This window comes from Heloderma suspectum, chromosome 2 (assembly GCF_057233095.1).
Source record: "Heloderma suspectum isolate Gila_16-S chromosome 2, 16-S_ref, whole genome shotgun sequence".
Lineage (NCBI taxonomy): Eukaryota > Metazoa > Chordata > Lepidosauria > Squamata > Helodermatidae > Heloderma > Heloderma suspectum.
Window position 1 is genome coordinate 310,151,804 of NC_139459.1, and position 23,411 is coordinate 310,175,214.

General features: G+C 41.7%; 2 protein-coding genes across 2 annotated transcripts; both read left to right on the top strand.

Moving 5' to 3' along the window:
- The first annotated feature begins 148 nt into the window (after positions 1–148).
- Positions 149–15,972, top strand: SEC13 (SEC13 homolog, nuclear pore and COPII component). Its single transcript, XM_084840258.1, has 9 exons — positions 149–208; positions 3,904–3,948; positions 4,872–4,987; positions 6,062–6,213; positions 7,758–7,891; positions 9,300–9,433; positions 10,475–10,595; positions 11,771–11,917; positions 15,211–15,972. Exons 1-9 carry the CDS (start codon positions 206–208, stop codon positions 15,319–15,321), a joined length of 963 nt encoding a protein of 320 aa, XP_084696384.1. The 5' UTR covers positions 149–205; the 3' UTR covers positions 15,322–15,972.
- Positions 15,973–18,564: 2,592 nt separating this feature from the next.
- Positions 18,565–23,195, top strand: GHRL (ghrelin and obestatin prepropeptide). Its single transcript, XM_084840260.1, has 4 exons — positions 18,565–18,716; positions 18,826–18,939; positions 20,792–20,900; positions 23,062–23,195. The coding sequence occupies exons 1-4, from the start codon at positions 18,609–18,611 to the stop codon at positions 23,079–23,081; spliced, it is 351 nt and encodes a 116-aa protein (XP_084696386.1). The 5' UTR covers positions 18,565–18,608; the 3' UTR covers positions 23,082–23,195.
- Positions 23,196–23,411: the final 216 nt, after the last annotated feature.

Genomic DNA, 23,411 nt, shown 5'->3' on the forward strand with positions numbered 1-23,411 from the left:
CCGCTGCCCACCTCCGAAAGAGGGGTGAGGAAGAAATACGAAGGCGGAACCTTTATGCGCCTGGCAGGAAGGCCGTTTTTCCGACCGGGAGGGTTTCGTCGCCGTACGCACAGCTCGGCGGCGATTTGCCACGTCTGAGAGCGGCCGGGAGAGCAGTGCGTGCAGCAGCCGGGGTCGGTCCCGCCGAGAGCCCTCCGTCACCACCATGGTGAGAACTGGGGGGATGTGGCTCAGACGCCGTCCCATTTCTCGCAGAGGGTCCTTCGGGCTGGCCTTCCCGTTCCAGACCCGGGCTGCCCCGGGGGCGCCTTCGGCGCCCAGGGCGGAGGGCGGGGGAGACAGTTTGCCTGGCTCCTGAGGGGCTGGCCCTGGCAACCAGGTATTCTCACACGCCCTTTCCCGGGGGCTTACAGGCCTGCGAAGGACCCTGATCCTCTCGCCCGCATGGGGGCTCGGGCTGAAACAAAGCATGCCACCCTCGCCCACTCCTAGGCTCAGTCCTCCTTCCAGCCGGGCCGCACCTACATATTCTCCAGCAGGGACATTCTTGGGGACTTGTTGCACCCTTGTTGCCACACTAGGGATGACGGAGGGTGCCCCCTTACCCTGTACCCGGCTTTAACGTGGCTGAAGACTCTTTTTTGCTTGCAGGGTGCAATAATAGCTTATCTTCCCCAATTTTAAAACAAACGCGGGTATGTATTGGTGAAGAAAAAATCAGATCAAAGGTCCAGATCGGATCAAAAGTCTACCTAGTCCAGTATGCTGTTTCTAACAGTGGCCAGCCAGTTTCCTCTGGGAAGCCCACAAGCAGGGCATGAAGGCAATAGCCCCCTTCCCTACTTTTGCCCCCTAAGAGGCATATTGTCTCTGACCCTGGTGGTCCCATTTAGCTCTCATGGTCAATAGCTGTTGATAGACCTATAAGTTTGCCTAATTCACCTTTGGAGGTGCTCCAGTCTCTTGATCATTTTTGTTTCTTTTTCTGCACTCTTTCCAGTTCTGTGACATCGTCTTTGAGGTGGAGGGACCAGAACTGGCCATAGTATTACAAATTGTGTGGAAGTGTTTCTCTTTGTCCCCATGTCCCCTTTGAGGGAAGATTACAACAGTTGGGATTGTTTAGCTTGGAAAAAAGGATGATAAGGCGAGACATGATAGAGGTGTACAAAATTATGCATGGTATGGAGAATGTGGATAGGGAGACTTTTTTCTCCCTCTCACAATACTAGAGCCCAAGGTCATCCCATTAAGCTGATTGGTGGAAGATTCAGGACAGATAAAAGGAAGTACGTCTTCACACAGTGCATATGGAATTCTCTACCACAAGATGTAGTGATGGCCACCAACCTGGATGGTTTTAAAAGGGGTTTAGTCAAATTCCTGGAGGAGAAGGCTATCACTGAGGACTATGTGCTACCTCCAGTAGCTGAGGCAGTATGCCTATGTACACCAGTTGCTGGGGAGCATGGGCGGGAGGGTGCTGTTGCACTCATGTCCTGCTTGTGGTTTCCTGGTCAACAGTGGGTTAGCCACTGTGTGAACAGAATGCTGGACTAGATGGACCCTAGGTCTGATTCAACATGGCTCTTCTTCTGTTTTATATCTGCTGCCAGTCCGTTTCATTGTATGACTCTACGTTCTAGTACTGTGACCAGGAGAGAGGGGGGAAAAGTTCTCTTTTTCTTTACACCATGCATAATTCTATAAACCTCTTATCCTGGCCTCCTTACTTGACTTTTTTTTTCTAAAGTAATAAGTTCTAAATGCTTTGGCCTTTATTCATAGGGAAGGTGCTCCAATCCCTTGATGATTTTTGTTTTTTTTCCTGAAGCTTTTCCATTTCTGTGACATCCGCTTTGAGGTGGAGGGAGCAGAATAGGCCATAGTATTCCAGATGTGAACACACCATAGCTTCCTACATATACATAGATATCTCAGTGGATAGGTATACTAGATATATCAGGATATGAATTACCTTTATAGCTGTAAGTATTATTGAGTAAAAGGTATAGCAGATAAGAAAGATCTGAAATTAAGTATAATATCTACGATAAATGCTGAAGTAGCAGCAAGATTGAAAACACTAGATATTTCAACTAAATTAGAGATATTATAGAAACTCTGGAATGTAGCATATTATTATTTATTACATTTCTATACTCCCCAATAGCCAAAGCTCTCTGGGTGATTTACAAAACCTTAAAATCTTTAAAATACAATATAAAAAATAATATTAAAAACTATTTACAAAACAATTTTAAACCCTCAACAATAAAATATCCCAGGACCAGTTAAAACCTTATCATGTGCTGTCAAGTGCCTGGGAGAAGAGGACAGTCAGGCTGACACCGAAATGATGACAAGTTGGCACCATGTGGACCTCAGTGGGGAGAACATTCCACAATTGGGCGGGGGGGGGGGACAACCATTGAGAAGGCTCCCTCCCTTGTTGCAACGCTCCCAAGGAGGAGGCACCTAGGGGAGGGCCTCAGATGACCATAGTCAAACTCTGAGAGGCAGTCCATGACAGAATTGACAAAGGTAATAACTGGAAATGTAATATAACATAAGAGCCCTGCTGGCCCCTCTGGTTCAGCATCCTGTTTCCCACAAAGGCCAACAAACAGGACAAAGGGCAATAGTCTTCTACTGTTTCCCAGTAACTGGAAGGAACACAAGTGATAATTATGGGGAAAAAAATGGACTTCTTTTGTAGATGTCTGGAATAGATGGACTCACAGGACAGGCCTTGAACATTTTCTCACTCCTATAATTAACTATTATATCATAAATAACAAAGGTCTTGTGGCACTCTAGGAACTCACACATTATTGCATACATTTTCAGATAGTGGACTGGAGTCTACTTCCCCAGATGCGTGAAGTATTATGCTGAGTTACAGCGCGTGCACACACACACCCGCCCACATTGTTGGCGGGCAGGGGGCAACTAAACAGTGAGGTCGCAGGGAATTATGCATGTTATGAAGAATGTGGATAGGGAGAAGCTTTGCTACCTCTCTCACAATACTAGAACCTGGGGTCATCCCATGAAGCTGAATGGTGGGAAATTCAGAACAGATAAAAGGAAGTGCATTATGCATTGCATAATATCCATGGAGTTCGGTACCATGAAATGTAGTGATGGCCACCAATTTGGATGGCTTTAAAAGATTAGACCGATTCATTGGGGGTAAGGCTACCAGTGGCTACTATGATGGCTCTATATATTACCTCCAGTGCTGGAATACATGAGTGGGAGAGTGCTATTGTGCTCATTTCCTGCTTGTGGGCTTCCCATCGGCATCTCGTTGGCCACTGTATATACAAATGCGGGAGTAGATAGTTCTTTGGTCTGATCCGACAGGGCTCAGGAGACCGGTTAAGGTTGGAAGTGCTAAAATTGCCCGTAAGATCCTTGAAATTAGAACCATCTGGATGTGTTGAAAGAAGTGGCTACAGGGTCTGGCCTTAGGCCTTGGAGACCTGCTTCAGATCTTTGGCCACCCATAGACTTGTTGGGCATGGTGGCCAACATGGATGACAATTGAGGTCTCTAATTCAGAATTTCTGCCCCCATGTACTTTTGCAGTGCAGTCATCCAAAGTAGGTGCAAGGCTTAACTCACTGTGTCACTCTCTACCTATACTGATCTCAGTAGATTGTCAGTGAGGTTCAACGGGTTAGTTGAGGGCAAGAAGCAAAAGTCTACATGGGGATGCTGCTAAGTCATCTGAGGGTCAAATGAGATTCAGCTTCATGTGTGTACACACACACACACACTAATGCAGTCAGTCTTTACATAAAAATGTGAAGCAAACATGTTTTAGTACTTGATCTAGGGTCAGCATTTATTAGTGGTCTTACTATTAATAACCATAAATATGTATTTTCCCATTAGGTGTCTGTAATTAATACAGTGGACACTTCCCATGAAGATATGATAGTAAGTATTTGCTATTTTCAATGTTTTCCCACCCAGAAATAAGTAGGATTTTGATTTTAAAAGTATAAAGCAAGGGAGGGGACATTCATCACATGCATCAGGCTTAACAGGAACAGCTATTTCCTGGCAACTGCTCTCACTTGTGAGGTGAGAGAGGGAGCAGTAGTGGGGCTGGGAGGTGGTATTTTCCTTTGGAAGGGTGGAATGGCATAGTTCAAATCACAAAGCGGTGCTTAATTCATGAGCATGCTGAAGAGTAAGGTCCACTCTAGGTTCCCTTTCAGTTCCAGTGCATTTTCATTCTATTGCACTCAAAGCAGACTTGTTTCAGTTGGTCTTGCTTAGTGAATTATTCATTTAATGGGGCATGTTCATATATATGGATGAGAGTGATATGGTAGTTGTTGCCCATTGTGTTTTCTGCTAGCTGTGGCAATGAGCAGCAATCATTATTTCGGAAAATGTTTAGGGATAGGAGATGCAAGGCTGAATAATATGGAGGGAAATTCCAAGAAAAACAGGCACTTGGCCTTCCAGATAATTTTAAAATATTTTACCCTCCTCCCTGAAATTGTATCTACTTCCATTGGGAGCTGGGGGAGTAAAGCAGTTTCTTCCCTCTTGTTCTAGCCACATTTTGCTTGTTGATTGACTGTCTGTGCTATCTTGTGCTTTGTGGGTAATATGGTACACTGCTACCTGCCATTTTGGTTTAGTGTTGCCTACAGCTTCTTTCTCAGTAAAATGCTGTGCTTATCTAAGTCTTACCCCATCCGAAGAGCACACTATTTCATCCTACTGCACTGTGGTTCACTATTTTTATATGTTATGGTATGGTGGTAGGTTTTAAGATTTAAAAATTGGTTGTATTACTGAAACCTGAGTTGATAGATGACCATGAAAACAAATTTATTACTTCCTAGCATGATGCTCAGATGGATTATTATGGCACACGTTTGGCAACTTGCTCCTCAGACAGATCAGTGAAAATATTTGATGTAAGGAATGGAGGGCAAATTCTCATAGCTGACTTAAGAGGGTGAGTAGATTTAAAGACAAAATAATCCTTTAGTGCATTCTTCATTTTTATGTTTTGATTATAGTGACAATTACTGGTGTCTTGAGCACAGTGGTTAAAATGTATGTGCTTTTTGCATATGAAATGTTTAGTTTACTTGAAAGTATCTTCCTTCTACGCTGTTTATCTAAGTCTTAACCCATCAGAAGAGATTATATGCTTTCTGAGTGCAATCCTATGCATGTCTACTCTGAAGTGAGACCTGTTGAGTTCAATGGGGCTTACTCCCAGGTAAGTGGGTATGGGATTGCAGCCTAAGTTAACATTACTGATATGTCTGTAATATTTTAAATCTTCCATTTACAGGGCAGTCTTCATTCAAGATTATTGGGATAGTGGTTGGGCAGAGGAAAGGCTGAGAAAGGGACAGCTAAGGGAAAGCAGTAAAAAGAGGTGGGCATAATGAGTAGCACTCTTGGTTGAGGAATTAGGAAGCTGCATTGCATGGGAGGGATTTAAAAAGAGGATTCTGTTAATTATTTTTTCTGGCTTTTCTAGACTTCATGTGGCCCTATTTCCCATGCTTTGTCTTCTTTAGACAAAGTGACCTGGTTTACACATAACGGTAAACGTTGGTTTAATTAGCCATGGTTTATTGAATCACAGGTTGCTGATATGCAAGAACATGGAACTATAGGCTAACTGTGGGTTGTTAACTAGGACCAGCCCACAGAGATAATCCATGGCTTGTTGGGTTGTAAACTGTGGTTATTTAAACCATGGACAGTGCGTATTACATGTGAACCCAGAATTGTGGGTTGTTTCACCAGGCTACAGAGGCAGCAAGCAAGAGCAGTTAAAAAACAAACAAGCCCAGCCTCTTTACATGCCAGTACTGCAGTGCCATGAAGGCATCTAGGATGCAGGAAGGGAACAGGCAAAGGAGGAGGGACTGAGAAAACAAACAATGGTTTGTTTGTTCATGTGCCAGACAAACCCTGGGTAAGGTGACCATGGTTCAAATAAACCATAGGTTAGCATCTTGGCACACTTAATACCTTCTTCTTTCAACCCATGCTGTTTTTTTTTTTGTAGACATGAAGGCCCTGTATGGCAGGTTGCCTGGGCTCATCCCATGTATGGAAATATCCTGGCTTCCTGTTCCTATGACAGGAAAGTTATTATCTGGAAGGAAGAGAATGGTACCTGGGAAAAGACATATGAATACACAGGACACGATTCATCAGGTATGGATGTTCCATTACTAGCTAGTTGGACAGAGAAGCACAATAATTCTCTATAGCATCAGTTGTAATTTATGTACATTGATTAGAGACTTTATGCAATAGTGCTGGTCACAGATATTTGGTCGGTTTCCTTAATGGAGTATACTGACTTTGTGTTGTATGACTGAATTTTTAGGACTTCCGGATTTCTATGTGTAGTAATATGTTGAAGTTTGACAGAACTGCATGAATGGTGAAAGTAGGAAGACTTACCTGTGAAACAAACTTGTGCGTGTGCCTAAAGTGCTTCTGCGTACATGTATGGAGTCTGCTTCTGACTTCAGCCGCTTGCTTTGCAATAAATATTGGTCTGGAAAACTGGCGAAGTTTTCAGGAGCAGTAGCAAGCTGCTGTGCGGGTGCGGCATACATGCACAGAGGGAAGCATGAATTGCAGCCCTTGTTTAGACTCCTAATTCACAGATGTATAGTTTCAGACCTGCTAAACGTCACATGTTTCTGTAACACCAAGCATTATGACATACAGGATCATTTCAGATATAATGTCCCCAATACATCAGATTATGGCTTGGAGGATTGGGAACATGTTTTGCGCTTGCAGGCTTCCTTCTCCTGTCTCCCCTCATGTGCCTAGTTTGCTTCCCTTACTTCTTGGTTAGTTTCCTTACATCCAAACTGGGCAAACCGTAGTTTACCTAGTTTGGATGTAGTGACAGCCTAGGTTGACTCAGAAATATATGAACTTAGTCCCATTCAACAGCATGATTATTTTAAGCCACATACCTGATAGGATTTTTTCCTCGCAAGGAAAAAATCCTAAGTCAGTAATCCTTGCCATTGCTTTCACACCAGAAATCAGGTACAGGAAACTCTGCTTCTGACGTAAGTAGTATTTTTAGCTGTCGTGGGCAGCACTCAGAATCCGGAACATCTTTCAATTCCTATATTTCATTTGTAAAAAATATTCTTATTTTAATGAATGCTAAATAAGTGCTTGAGATCGGCTGCAGTACTTGAACCAGGTAGCCAAGATGAGAGAGAGAAGCTTTTTTATGAACAGTAAATATGAGTGGAATGAACCAATGTGAAAATGGCAACACGGCTTGACAGTATTTTTGCACCCAGCAGCTCTTGCCTCCTGCATCCTTCCACAGTAGGTGCACTGCCACTTTGAGTTCATCATCTGTGGTGTTTCCATGCAATTTCAAGCCACTTGTGCTGCCACCACCAGTATTTGCAGATGTGATACAGAGGCATCACACTACTTGGCCGCTTGTGTTAAAGCAGCACTGAGGTCAGCTAACTGTGCATCATCTTAAAGGCATTTGTGTCATTGCAGAGCCATCTACATTAGTACCACCTTAAATTCTGAATACTTCATAGCTGCATTAAAAAAGACTATCAGCATAGCACGACTGGCCTCTATCCCACATAAGAAGTATAGGCTGCTTCTAACATATCTCTGAGGCCAGGGTACACATGTTTTCCCCTTGTTTTTTGACCGACTTGTGCAATAATCCAATCAACTTCTGTGTTTTCCGGCAGTGAATTCTGTATGTTGGGCACCACAGGACTATGGATTGATCCTGGCATGCGGAAGTTCTGACGGGGCCATCTCTCTGTTGAACTACACTGGAGATGGACAGTGGGAAGTGAAAAAAATCAACAATGCACACACAGTGAGCATATAGTCATTTTGTTGTAGACAAGATAGTTTTGCTACTCTGAAGTCTTGAACTGAGCTAATGATAGAAAGCAACTACGGAGTCATGATATAGTGATAGAAGTTTTCCGAGGATGAAATAGGACAACTAGTGTGTTTTAAAATGGGAGGGCTCATACCACAGCCCTTGAGCACATGTTTTCCATGAACAAGGTCCACTGTTCAGTCCCTGGTATCTCCAATTAGGGGCTGGGTAAGACCTCTGCCTGGTTCTGTGGAAAACTGCTGCCAGTGAGAACAGACATAATTGGTCTAGATGGGCTGACAGCATAAGGTAATAAAATGGTTGTTTTTTTTTAGTATGGTTGACATAGAATCCTAATTTCACTAAGGTTTTTCAGAAATGCTTCTATTTAACATAATATGCCTTGTAAGGCAGAAGAAAGTATACTTGGGTTGGATCCAGTGGTGTCTTTCCACTGGCAGAACTGATTCTGTCAGAGGAACCGGGGGGGCAGCCCCCCATGCGCCCTCAAAATCTACTCTGGGTAACTTTCTGGAGCTGATTCTTGGCACAGAGGGCTGCAGGGGAGAGGAGGGATGGAGAACATCCTGTTGCTAAGTGGTGCAGGTCAAAGTCTATACATTATGCCCTTTAAAGCCAGGAAGCTAGGTAGCACTCTGACTAGCCCTGCATTGTTGTTATAGCCAGAGAAAAATCAGTGCTGTGGCAACTGGACGTGTTTTCACTCTCTTCTTACTTTAAAGGATCAGCAGCTGACTACAAGAGTACGATTGCCGCACGATTGAGGCTGCCTCATAGCTTTAAAAAATCAGGGCAGATACTCAGGGGTTGAAGATCTCCTTACTAACCTTGAGTAGTAACATTTTTTCCTGCTATCTCACTTATCCATAATATACATTATACAAAACCTGCAACAAAATGTTGCAGTGGGAGTGCTCCTATTCAGGATACTCCATTCGATTCCCCCTCCCTCCCCCTCCCAGTTTTCAGTTTTTGTCTCTACCTAACAGTCAGGTTGCATTACATGGCCACTTAGCACAATCAGGCTTCATTGGTCTGTTTTGCATTATTTTCCCTCCCTCACAGGTTTTTTTCTAAAATCTTTTTGCACTTCTGCAAACCTTGGGTTTTCCCTGAGCCTATTGATGCCTCCATCTTGGGCATGGAAGGTTCCATTTGGCCACCTAAGCAATGGCACTCACCACTGCACGTCAGAAAGAGAGTTAATGAGTGTACTGTTACATTGGCATGATACCATTCAGAACACCACGTTCAGAACATACTATGTTACTTCATACTATATATCACTATATTCTGTTAGTAGGTCTTCAGGCATGACATTTGGGTGTCTGTTTTGGTTGTAAATAAAGAAACTGCATACATTTGTCATCTTGCATAGATTGGCTGCAATGCTGTTAGTTGGGCCCCTGCTGTTGTACCAGGAAGTCTTATAGACCAGCCATCAAGCCAAAAACCAAACTACATCAAACGATTTGCATCAGGTGGCTGTGATAACCTTATCAAGATTTGGAAGTAAGTTATACTGGGGGACTTCTCTAACAGCTTGCTATAAAACAGAAAGACCTTCCTTTGCCTATCTCTCCTCAACCTTCCCCTGCCCCCTCTGAGGTATTAGATTGCTTGAAAGCCTCCTTGTTTTCTCTCCAACAGTACATTTATATCCCTCCTGCTGCCGCCCCGCAACTATTACACATACATTCTGCATTCCTTTGTTGTACTGTGGTGATTATCCTTAAAGCTCCAAGCCAAGGAAGCTATGTGTGTGCATCAGGGCTTACAAAAACTATGTTAGAATTCACAGGCAGCTTCAAATATAACATTGGGGGTGAGGGGTGGAAAACTGTTAAAAGAGAAAGAAAGTAGTTCAAATGGCTGGATTGCAGTCCTAACTCTGCCCTGAGCTTGTGCTCCTCATTTTAGAAAAATGACAATTTCCATTAGCGCAATTCAGTAAACTTCAATGTGGAAGCAGGCCGATTCTGGCCTGGTTGAACTGGCTGGTTGTACATTTCCAAGCCCAATTCAAGGTGCTGGCTTTGATGTATAAAGCCCTAAACGTCTCAGGACTGCAATACTAGATGAAGTGCCTCTCCCATTATGAACCTACCCATATGCTACAGTCATCATCTGAGGCCCTCCTCCAAGGGAGTTTCAGAGGATGGCAACAAGGGAGAGGGCATTCTCAGTTGTGGCTCCCTGATTTTGGAATGCTCTCCCCAAAGAGGTGCACCTGGTGCTAATACTGTATTTTCAAAGCCGGGTTAAGATTTTCCTTTTGTACCAGGCATTTGACAGCATATGATAAGTTTTTAATGCATCCTGGGATTTTTATTGTTGGTTGTGTAAAATTGTTTTATATTTTTGTATGTCAATTGTTTTATATTATGTTGTTGTATTTTTAGGGTTGTAGTCTTTGTAAACTGCCCAGAGGGCTTTGCCTATTGGGCGGTATAGAAATGGAATTCATTACTTAATGTGAGAAATGCTGATAAGGAGATGTTTTGTTTTTTGTCACTTTCTCTTAATTTGCATCTCTCCTCTCAATCCTGCCAGAGAAGAAGATGGCCAGTGGAAAGAGGAACAAAAACTAGAAGCACACAGTGACTGGGTCAGAGATGTAGCCTGGGCTCCTTCCATAGGTTTACCAACAAGTACTATTGCCAGCTGCTCACAGGTAGAAATCAAATGGCTAAATGGAGTAAAACCAGACAACCATTTTTGCAATAACATTAGCCAGTATAGCCAAAGATATACAGGTCAGATACCCTGAGACTGGCTCTCCCTGCTTAAGCATATTTCTTTGTAAATTCTGTTTTAAATTTATTTATATTATATTATGTATAATATATAAAATGTTATATATGCATGCCCCGCTTGATCTATGAAATTCACCATATAATTCTAACATGCTAGTTTTTTTAGCTCTGCACTTAAACAAGACATGATTCAAGCATGCAGAAATGTTTTGACTGCAGGTAGGGGATTGCATATTTGAATGTTCCATGTAAAAATCTCCCTGCATGTGGAAAACTAGCTTGTTGAGAACATTTTTAGCTTAGCCTTCCCTGACATACTATTTTTAATTTTATATTAAGTTTTTTAGGCTACCCTTAAATAAAACTATCAGGGTGACGTACAACAAAATCGTAAAACAGTAAGCTTTTCATATGCAGGGAGTTCTTGAAGTAGGGGGAGGCATTCAGACATAATGAAATGTCTCACGAAATGATGGCAAGTCATGGGTAATTAGCCATGCACATTCCACATCCTTTTTGAATATTCAACCCCCAATTGGGGGTTGCTACATGACATCTGAACCCAGACATTATAGATTAATCATGGGTTAAACAACCCACAGTTAACCTAACAACTAATCATAGGTTAACTTTGGGTTGTTTAACCTATGAACCATCCAAAGTGTCTGGGTTTGCATGTCACAAAGCAACCTATGATCAGGCGGATCAGAGGTTGCGTATTCAAATCGGAAGTGGGTCATGCGTGGCATGTAACCTGGCAAATTGTGGGTTAATTAACTGGCTCACCATTTGCTGCCATTATGTACGAACTGGATCATACAATCCCCCACATAGTTTAAAGCAGTACAATCTGGCTAAGACCTATAGCAATATGTAATGTCCTCAGACTTGCCTGTTAGAAGCATATGTAGCATACTTGTGGATCAGTAATTAGAGGTTTTAAATGATGCTTTGAATAGGCTCTAGGTGTGTTGGAGATGTTCTGACAATAGCTGTGATGGCAGGATTTCATTGATCATGTGGTGTTCTCGCCATATATGGTGCTAAATGTGAATTTGCCCTTGTCCTTACAATTTTATTTGCTTTTTCCTAGGATGGCAGAGTTTTTATCTGGATGTGTGATGATGCCTCTGGAAACTCATGGTCACCAAAATTGCTACACAAATTCAATGATGTAGTCTGGCATGTTAGCTGGTCCATCACTGCAAATATTCTTGCAGTGTCTGGGGGAGACAATAAAGTGAGTGTTAAACTAGTTTAAATCTTAACCTTATCCTGTCAGTCTGGTGGCCATTTGGAGGTGCCAGTTTAATTCTTTTGTTTGTATTTCCACATTTTTCAGCTGAACCAACTTCAGAATCTGATGCTGGTTTGAAGTGGGAGATTATACCAGATACTTGGTTCAGATGGAACAGGAAACTGGGTTAATAAACCCTGGAAGTCTTGCATTACAGGGGGAGAGGAGAGCGCACGTGCACAATATTTGTTTTTGGTTTAATAAAACATGGCTTATTACACTGGGATCATTAAGTCTGAACCACACTATTATCTTCATGAGTTCTATAATTATGAGAGAGGGGGACTGTTTTCTCTGTCCACTTTCTCCATACCTTTCATAACTTTGATAATCCTTTATCATACATTACTTAGTCATCCTTTTTTTTCTAAACTACGAGTTGGCCCCAGATACTTTTTACCATTCTGTAAGTCTACTGTTCAGCATCGCCTAATATACAGCTTTTATTTTCTCCTTCTCCCAAAAGGATACAACTTTCTCTAGTCTTGAGTTAGTACTGTATGGAATATAAGAACTAGTCTGTCACTTTGAGTTGGAGGGAGCAATCCTACGTCCCCTAGACAGCGTAGCCCAGAAATCACATTCCCCGCCCCCTCCCAGCTGGCTACATCTCTCTGCTCAGAAACGGAGCATAGAGATGGGCAAAGGGGGGAGTCCTGGGGTGGGGAGGGGAAGTGACCACAGAAGCCACATTACGCAGCTTCCTAGGTACTGCACGCCTCCTCCCCCTCCCTCTCCAGAGCTCCCTAGCTAGACAAACAAATCACCTAACAAAAAATGCACGGTGAAAAATGCACCCTGCATTGGATAGTTGTCAGCCTCTGAGTTCGGAGGCTGACGACGATCTCCATAGGATTGCAGCCTAAAATGTACCTTTTACTGAGCATGTTTGATTAGTTTTATTGACCTATCCTGTGTTTATTTATGTATTTAAAATATTTCTTGGCCACCTTTCAGGGCAGAAGCCTTCCCAAGCTGCTTATAGCAATAAAATACATAAAAACCGTTAAAATATTAAGTGATAAAAACCTAAAAATAGAAACAACAATAAAAGCCAACAGTAAAACCAGCAACAATGTCAACAGCAGTAACAGCAACAATAGCAGTCATATCAAAAGAAGGCCAAGGTAAAATATGTTTGCAGACTTTTAAGAAGGCCTGGAAATGACGGCGCGTGGCAGACCTACGATGGCAGCTTGTTCCAGAGGTGTGGGGCCACTGCAGAGAAGGCCCTCTCATGTGACTGATCTCACAGGTGGGCAGATGAGAAGGTCCTCTCCTTCTGATCTTAAATTGCAGGCAGGCTGATGTGGGTGAAGGCGGTCCTTCAAGTAACTTGGTCCTAAGCCATTTAAGGCTTTGAAGGTCAAAACCAGCACTTTGAATTGGGCTTGGAAACACACCGGTAACCAATGCAGCTGGCGCAGTATAGGTGTTACGTGATCGAATTGCCTCGCCCCCACCAGTGCTCGGGTGGCTGCATTCTGCACAAGCTGGAGTTTCTGAACCATCTTCAAAGGCAGCCCCACATATAGTGCATTACAGTAGTGCAGCCTGGATGTGACTAGTGCATGGATAACTGAGGCAAGGTCCATACTCTCCAGATAGGGCCACAGTTGGCGTACCAGCCTAAGCTGGTAAAAAGCACTCCTGGACACCGCAGCCACCTGGGCTTCCCCAGTTAGTTCAGAACCCAGGAGGGCTCCCAAACTGTGCACTTGGGTCTTTCAGGGTGAGTGAAACCCCATCTAAGACCAGTTGTAAACCTCCATCCAAAGTAGGTGGTTTCTCAACCCACAGTACCTCCGTCTTGTCTGGATTAAGTTTCACCTTGTTCACCCTCATCCATCCCAAAACAGCCTCCAGACACTGGTTCAAGAGTTCCACAGCCTCCCTGAGATGTGCAGATGGAAACGAGAGGTAGAGCGGAGTATCATCCACATACTGATGACATTTCAGCCCAAACCTCCTGCTGCCTTCCCCCAGCGGTTTCATGTAGATGTTAAAAAGCATGGGGGACAAGATAGAACCTTGTGGCACCCCACTAATGGCCATGGGATGGAACAGAAGTCCCCCAGCATTGCTTTCTGAGAGCACTCCTCCAGAAAGGAGCAGAACCACTTAAAAACTGTGCCTCCCAAGCCCAATCCAGATAAACAATCCAGGATACCATGGTTGATGGTATCAAAAGCTGCCAAGAGGTCCAGAAGAACCAACAGGGTTGCACTCCCCCCAGCCATTTCGCGGCATAAGTCATCAACCACGGCGACCTAGGCTGTTTCCGTCCCATAACCAGGCCTGAAACCTGATTGGAATGGATTTAAATAATCAGTTTCATCCAAAACGGCTTGGAGTTGTGAGGCCACCACACACTCCAGCACCTTGCCCAAGAATGGCAAATTTGACACAGGGCAGTAATTTTCTGGAACCATCAGATCTAAATTTGGTTTCTTCAGCAAGGGCCTCACCACAGCTTCTCTCAAAGCTGCGGGGACCTCACAGTCCCTCAAGGAGGCATTTACCACCTCAGAGGTCCAGATATCCAGCCCAGCTCTGGCAGATTTCATGAGCCACGATGGGCAAGCATCTAAAGGGCAAGTAGTAGGCCTCAGTCCTCCAAGCAGTTTGTCCACATCCTCAGGTTGCACGAGCCGAAAGGTATCCATAACATGACTAGATGGTGCACCAGCCCCATCCATATCAGACTCCGTCAAAACAATGGCATCCAAGTCAGCACGAATACAAGTGATTTTATCTGCAAAGTGTGTGACAAATTGTTCACAGGGGGCCTTTGAGGGTTTGAGTTCTGGCCTTTAACCACATGAAATTGCTCTGCTGGACATTGAGCAGATGCAATGGTGGCAGAGAAGTAGGATTTCCTTTGGTTTTCCTTTTAAAATTGAAAGCAAAAGGTTATGAATGTAAACATCAGCCTGTCTGTTTTGAATTGAGCTGTATGGGGTGGGAGTGCTCACAGGGAACCTGGTGCCCACTAGATGTTTGGACTACAACTCCCATAATCCCTGACCTTTGGCTCTGCTGGCTAGTGTTTATGGGAGTTGTAGTCCAAACCATCTGGAGGGCACTAGGTTGCCTACCCTTGAGATATGGAGTGGCTGGTAGGTGTAGTATTCAGAATTCTTGTCAAGGGGAAATTTTTAGGACAAACTCCATGTTGTACAGTGCATTCTAAAAGGAGGGAAGAAATAAACACTTTTATTCTGCTCCTTTTCCAGGTAACTTTATGGAAAGAATCTGTAGACGGACAGTGGGCATGCATCAGCGATGTTAATAAGGGCCAAGGAGCAGTATCTGCTGTTGCAGAAGGGCAGCAGAATGAACAGTGACAAATGGGTTAACAGCAATCCAGAATTTTCAATGCAAAGAAATAGACATGATTTTTACAACTTTTCTTATTAAACCAGATTTACTAAATCTGGAACAAGCAACAAATATAATTTCTGGTGAACATTCTGAAACTGCTTTTTGGCAAAACTATATATCACAGCATTCACATTCAAGGCAAACTGTAATGAAAAGGTATCATTCAGTGTATTGTTCCTGCGGTGCAGTGTTTTGTTTTAAGTAGTTCATTTTCTTAATTCCTTTGGAGAACTTTGGTATGCCTTCAATGAACTCCTGGCTGGGTTAGGAGGATGGGTAAAGTTTCTGTTTCTCAGAATCTCTCCTCCAGAATAACTTGTTTTACTTACTACAGTTCTCATCATTTAAGGCTGGTAACTTTCTCTTTCACCAAGAAGGAAGAAGTTATACATCATATAAATGATAAAGAATTTGAGCTTAAGAGGGAGAGATGGAGGCTGTCATGCATACATGGAAGAAGAATCAGAAATGCAAAGTTACCTTTATCTTACAGTTTGCCTTCATAGGTATGGTTGAAAATATTTATAAATTTGACCTCCAGAATACTGCAAACCTACAAATGTAAAGCCACTTTTGTGTTTCAAAGAAAAATGGAATAAAATCCAATTTAAACAGTCTTGTCTGAGTTCTTTGGAAAGAAGGATGCTATTTGCAGTGGTTCTTCTGTATTCCCAATGAATGTGTGTTAAATTAAAATGCGTAGCTTCAGATAGCTGGTTCAAAGCTTTTCCTTTGCTCTATAGGATTATTTCACTCAAATGTAAAATCAGTATGTGGCACCTTAATATTGAGAAACTACTGTATAGCTAAAAGGGTAAGAGAAAAATCTGTCCTTGCGGTAGGGCAAAGGTGGGGGGCAATTGTAAGTAGTGGCAGGGTAAAGAAGTTGTACACAGTAATATAGTGCACTAGCTCATCTATGTTAGGAGACAAATTTGAGGACAATTGCCTTTTCTTAGGATTGTTATGGTTTCAAAGTAGGATAGTTCCTTTCAATTTACATGTAAAAAATTGAGATTTTCCCTCTTAAACATCTCCAGTGTGAGGAAGCACAATCAGCAACATGAGATGCTAATAATTCTGAACTTGAGAGCTACTGTACCATAGCAGTTACATACTTGAGATATGCCTAGTTCAAATCTCACGTCACCTATGAATTCTCTTGAAAATTTACGTTGCGGTCACTGCCAACATACTGTGCATTGTATGCCAACATTTTCTCAACTATCCAGCAAGTGCACTAATGGGATGTAATTGTTAGAGCGTCACTGTTTCAAAGTGATGCTCATCAGATTCTTGCAGTTCTGACATGTATACCAATCAGATATTCCAGAGGCATGAAAGGAACACCTTCCTTTCAATTTCACATGCAACTGCAATGTGCTACCTTCAGTAGGGCTGTGCAGTAAGGCTGCCCTCAGTAGCGCTTGCTGTCTTCGGGTTAGGCTGTGCAAAAACTTTTAACTGCGAAACCTGCCTCAGTGACTCAAATAACATGTTGCCTTATGTTGGGCTGACATTACACTTTGGCATGGATTTGACGCAGTTCTTATACCAACAGGGCACAAAATTCAATTATAGGGCTCCTCCTTTTCAATGTATCCTATCCAAGAAACTGCAGAAAATTTGACCCAGGGTCCAGAGGGTTACTACCAATTTTAAAAATGCAGAGATTATGTAGTCCCCACAAGGCTGCCACGAAACAACACTATACTGGGCCTTGTCTCGTGGCCTGAGATTCCTGGAACACTTCTAGATCAAACCATTATATAATCACCATAGCAAAGGAGGATGCTTTCAGCTGATAAGCGTCACCCAGTGCAACCCAGCCCAAAGTGAGTTTTATGTTTTAACAGCACAGCCATCACAAAAGGTCAGGTTTACAGGTTATCTTTTTTTCACCACAGTTTCCATCCCCAGCTACCTAGCCATATGTCTTTGTTTTCAGAGAAGGCAAATAGAGAAACCTCCCTTGCTGGAAAAGGTACAAACATGCCTTTATTGCTGGTAAGAGGGCTTTTTTGCCACTGTTGTGATTGTACCCCCTTATAAATTGTCGAGAAAATAATCAGAAATTCATGGTAGCCTGACATACTTCCACAGCAGTCCTTGTATGTTTGTTTGTTCTTTTCTACAGCATTCAGCCCCATTAAATGGGGATGAAGGAGCACGGAGAAAGAGAAAGATCCAGGGAAAGACTCTCTGGCCCAGCAACTAATTATCTTCCAAGACCTCTAGCATATTTTCACAAAACAGAAAGGTTTTTCAGGCAGTGCTGCAAGTTCAGGAAGTATGACATCAGAAGCAAAACAGCGAGGAATTAATATGCATTATGTTTCCATGTATAACTTTCCATTCATGAAGGTATATGCTATTCTCGCTATACAAACATCAGAAAAATACCAGAAACTCAAACCAGATTTTCTAAATGAACAAACAAAAGCCCTAACTTAGACTCTTGAAGCTAATGCACCAAACATCTTTTATTTTCTACGTCATTGGAATATGTTTCCAAGGAATGCCTAATACCCCTTGAATGGACAGGTGTTACATATAGAAAGCAAATATTATTGATAGTTATATAAAGGCTTTCACCACTCTTCACAGATTCATATGGGAAGTATTAGGTAAGAAATCTTTCCTGCTGCTTTTTCTCTTTCCTCACCGCCCTCCCATATTCCTTAGCTTTGTTTTTCCACTGAATGCATTAATGTTTGGGATTCTGGCCATATGCACCAACGCTTATAAAACATAGAATTAATTTACGCTTTGTGGGTTTATCTGACTGGCTGACTTGTTCCAGTATTTAGTAGCAATTTTAGAACAAGTTATTTCCCTCAACTGTCATCACCACCAACCATTCCAGCAGGCTCAGCTGAGGGAAAGCAGGGCCATTGCACCAGCTCTGCTGAAAGGCCTCCCTCATGAAGGCTCCTCTTCCCTCAATGGTTACCACCAGCAGCCATTCCAGCAGGCTGTACTTAGGGAGATGAGGTTCCACCAGCCCAATTGAAAGAATTAATTCTCCCCTCCCCATTCCTTTTTCCTTCTATGCTATGTCTTTTTAGATTGCAAGCCTGTAGGTAGGGGTTGTCTTATTTGATTGATTATATGTAATGCACTCTGGTAGCCTTTTTGGCTGAGGAGTGGCATAAAAATACTTCAAAAAATATTTAGAATACAATATTTTTAAAATGTGTGTTACACATGCAGGTTGCTACAGTCTCTGAGGCATCTTTAAAACAAAACCATGTTTGTCAGAATCATGATAGTAGGAATGCTCCTTGTCTGTTCACTCTGGACAGAGAATACTATCGCTGGCTCCAGCTTTTTAAGTCCTGAACAACCAAAGACGCAGGTAAATATTAACCACATTGCTACTACCCTGCACTGGAACTTTATTAAATGGTGTTTATCCTAGACAGTTAATGATTTGCTTATAGAATTTACATCTGATTTGCTTCTAGCAACGTAAAGTCCCCCAGAAACCCTCAACGAAATTCCATCGCCGAGATGGAGAAGCACTTTTGGATGACCATGGAAGTGAGATTGGGGAAGGCAGCAATGAAATGGAAATAAAGGTAGCTCATTTCCAATCAGTTAATACCATACAAATTAGTTTCATTTCCTTCCCCCCACCCCCTTACTGATATTCAGGTACAAACAGCGTATCTTAAACAAACAACAGAAACAATTTAAGCTAGAGAATGTTTTTATCTACAAGTAGTCATTGCCCAAAAAGAATATTCTAACTAGAGATCAGTTAATATATGGTTATCATGATGGGTCGGGTAGGAGAGCCTTTCCCAAAGGAAGAATGAGATAATGGACGACAGGACTTAGAAACCGCTCTATGTATGAAAGAAAAAGGATGCCATATTTCTCAGAAGAGTAAATGTTGGCCACACCCCTTGCCAACCTTCTTTGGTGCATCAGTTTTTCAGATACTGCTAACTGTCAAGTCCTCAAGAACTAGTTCTGAATTGAGTAGTCAGATGACATTTTCCAATACCTAGCCATTTCCATTCTCTGCTAAAAGAAACAAAATAGGTCCCAAACTATCTGCTGAAATAGTAATTTATATGCAAATAGCACCAATTTCTTGGGTCTTTAGACATTTCAGAAATGGATTGGGTACTTCTGTAATTTTTAAGATAGTTTGGAAGGTAAAAATGGTGATGGAGAGTTCCACTGAAACCCAGGGAACTTTTACCATTTAGAATTACATGGATCAACTGCTTTACATCTAGTTTCTAAAAGTAATTTGATAGCGCCATTACTGGTAGTATCTGGAAAAGAAAATTTGGGGAGAATCATCATAGTTAAAGCTGCCATTCTATCTAACCAGGAGAGATGTAAAGACTGACAAGAGTGTAATTCTTGTGTTAGGCTCTTTACCAAGTAACAGAAGTTCCTTTGATTAGAGTTCCTTTGGCAATGTTTGGCAGATCCTTTTGCAGAGTTGGTTAAGTTGTTTCGAACCATTACACACAGGTACTTAGAACGTCTTGGCTTCAACAATAGATTAGACAACTTCTGAAGAGTTTTTTGTTCTTCAGGGGAGTATTATGATTCATTAGTTCAGATGTAGCATGCCTGATTTCTTGACTGATATTTTCCTCAAAATCCACAAGCAAATTCTTCAACACCAGGATTACTTCCCATAGGTTAGGCAAGATTAATATAACATATTATCAGCAAATTTAAAATGTGATTAACAAGAAGCACCATGGCACCTTTTATCTTTGTTATCCTCTGTATCAAATCTGCTAGTATTTTGATAGCCACTGCAAACAGAAGAAATGACAATGGGCAGCCTTGTTGAATGTAGTAAACTTTAATCTTAGAAGTCATACAGCTATGTTTATATTTCATTAATTACAGTGACTGGTGCTTCTTCCAGCTTTTTAAAGTTTTACATGAGTCTTGCAGTTGCAAACTTATGGTGTGAAAAAATAAATTATGTATCTAAATATGTAAGTATACCAAAAATCAAGCAAGAACACACAGGTTATTATTGTATACTTCTGGAAATGTATATAGATGATAAAAAATACATTTTCCCCTTAAAAAAATCTGAGGGTAATATCCCTTGTTAGTCCTACATAGAATAGAGCCATTGAAATGAACAAGTTAGTCACAACTAAAGTATGATTCATTTCAATGGGTCTACTCTATGTAGGATTAAAATTGGATACTATCCTAAAGCTTCAGTGCATAACTCATTTTACCAAATCTCATCCTATGGTTTTTGAGATGGTGCTGTCTCACCACCGCCACCACCCCTCTATGACAGTTCTTAATATAATCTGATACTTTGGTAATTCTCTGCTCTAATTTCTCAGTAACACTGAACCCCTAAAATAATTGAACACAAGACTACAAACATTGAGGGGAGAGAATCTAATCTTCATGTTCTACCACTTTCCTTAGTTTACCGTTCCCTTTAAAATTGGCATGAAAATCTCAGATGATCAGTACAAAGACTATGGACAAATATTGGAGAAGCTCATGGAAGACATACTTGCTGAGGATAATAAAGGTAAAATTTCCTGATTCAGGGCAAACAGGACTCTAAGAACTTATCCAAGTTCAACCAACAAGAGATTAACAATTGTCTGATTCTGCATGCCCAATTTAATATATTTTGAATGTCCTCCCCTTACCCAATCACATTAACCTCTCCATGCAGGTGATAGATCACAGCAGCAATAAAGCAACGGCATTACTTGCAAAGGTGAACTTCTCTTGATGAGTTCCCTTTAACACGGGCAACAAACATTTGCTTCTGTGCCAGCTGTGGGCTCTTCTCAAAATGCTTGAAAGCACTTCAGCTCTGAGTTTTTAGCTCCAGTAATCAAGTAATAAAGACACCAATCTGATGCACATTTACCTGGGAATAGTCCCCAGTGATCAAAAGAAGATTTGCTTTTGAAAAAGCATTCATAGGATTCATTTGTTTCTGCTTGCTGTTTGTTTTTATTCTGTATTTGTATTTTTGTTTTTAAAACTGGGCGGCTTAGTTGCTTTAAGCTGGCCAGAGAACCTCTGGGTTATGGGGCAGTACAGACATAAATAAATAAATCTAGTTGCACATCTATAATCGTTAATACACCTGCTAAAAGATATCTCATTGATCTCAGTGCTTCTGAGTAAATATGCTTAGGACAGGACTATAAGCTTTAAAATATGACAGCAAGGTATTAAAAAAATTAAAGGACACCACATTTCTCATATCATATTCTGAATGTTTGGGACTTTTCATCTTATGACAGGGGTGGGTAACTTGTGGCCCACCAGATATTTCAGTCTACAATACCCATCAGCCCTTACCTTTAGCTATGGTGATGGGAGTTGTAGGCCAAAAATCTGAAGGGTCACAAGTTATCCACTCCTGTATTATGATCTTGGTTAACTCAGGGTGGATAATTCAGCTGGCAAGACATACTCCATATGTAATACAGTTACAGAATACACAAGCCTTCTTTCTACTTACGTGCTTCCCAAAGTTACCTGGGTACGGCTTAAGATATTCGGGAACCTACTAAAATCTATTCCTTATAAAAATAGAAGGATCTTTTTACAATTCTGTTTTGAGATGTGGCACCAGTTCTAGAATGCAATTACATTTGGAATACTCTGTACCGTTCTGGTAGCCCTATCTCAAAACAAAGTTATCAGAGCTGGAAATGGCAACTAAAACTATCAGGGGTTTGGAATAACTTCCCTACAAGGAAAGATTAAAGCAGTAGTAGTGGTGTGGCCCTCCAGATGTTATTAAACTGCAACTCCCATAATCCCTAATCAGCTTTGTCAGTAGTGAGAGTTGTAGTCCAACAACATCTGGAGGGCCAAGTTTCTCATCCCTCGATTCAAGGTTTTTAAATTTAGAGGTGGGGTGGGAGAAACACTACTGGAGTGGAGGTGGGGGAACACACATAATAATGGCATACAAAATTACAGTGTGAAGAAAATGTTCTTATCTCTTCATTCTAGAGCCAGTGAAATTGATTGGCAGGAGACCCAGGATTGACTAAAAGTGTTGTACTTCACACAACACATTGGGTTCAATCCTGACTAAGTTAGTTGCACTTAGTCATAACTAGGTTATCCCATTGATTTCAGTGGGACCTAAGTCCAACTAGCTTAGTCTAGATTCAACTCATAATTAGCGTATGGAATTTGTTGCCACAAGAGGTAGTGATAGTTACCATCTTAGATGGTTTTTCTGTTCTCAGTGAATTTGTCTTTCAGTAGCTATTAGCCATGCTGGATACACGGAACGTGAATGTTCAAAGGTAGTATGCCAGTGAAGACCAGTTTCAGGGGAACAACAGTGGGAAGAGGCTATTGCTTTTATTACCTGCTTGTGGGCTTCCTAGAGGCATTTGGTTGGCCACTGAGGGAATCAGTTTGCTTTAATAGATGGGCATTTGGTCTGATCTAGCAGGGCTCTTCTTAAGTGTAACATTAAGAACTGATTTCAGAATGACATTATCTACTGAAATATGTTCTCCAGCCCCATTACAGCTCTGGTTCCTGCATGTCTATGGTAATAGAAAACAAAATATAGCTTCTTGTGTCTACCTTCACTCACTTTTGCACTTTTAGCAGGTAAAGCCTTGAAAATGTTTACATTAACAGAACACTGATTTCCCTGGATATATGGCCATAATGTAACAACTTCCCTGTTGACATTTCAGAAAGACAAGCAACACACTGAAAAAGATGAAAATCAAGATGTCAAAGTCAGCATAACAGCTTCATGCACTGAATTATGCTCCAAATCTTGTTTTATGCTGTTTAATACCCAATAAATACCTTAATTCCAGAATGCAAAAGAAGTGTATTTGGCAATTTATTAGAAAGCTTTTGTGATGAAAAATCTATAGAACTGCTTAAAGACAGACGTGAATATTGGGGGGGGGGGGTCATCTGGAAAACAGAAAGATGAAGTCTGAAAAGAGTTAACTGGATGTGTCTCATGTGTTCGTTCTAGAAGCAAGGAAAACACAATGGTGATTTTGAAATAGTTTATCACACACAGGGCTGG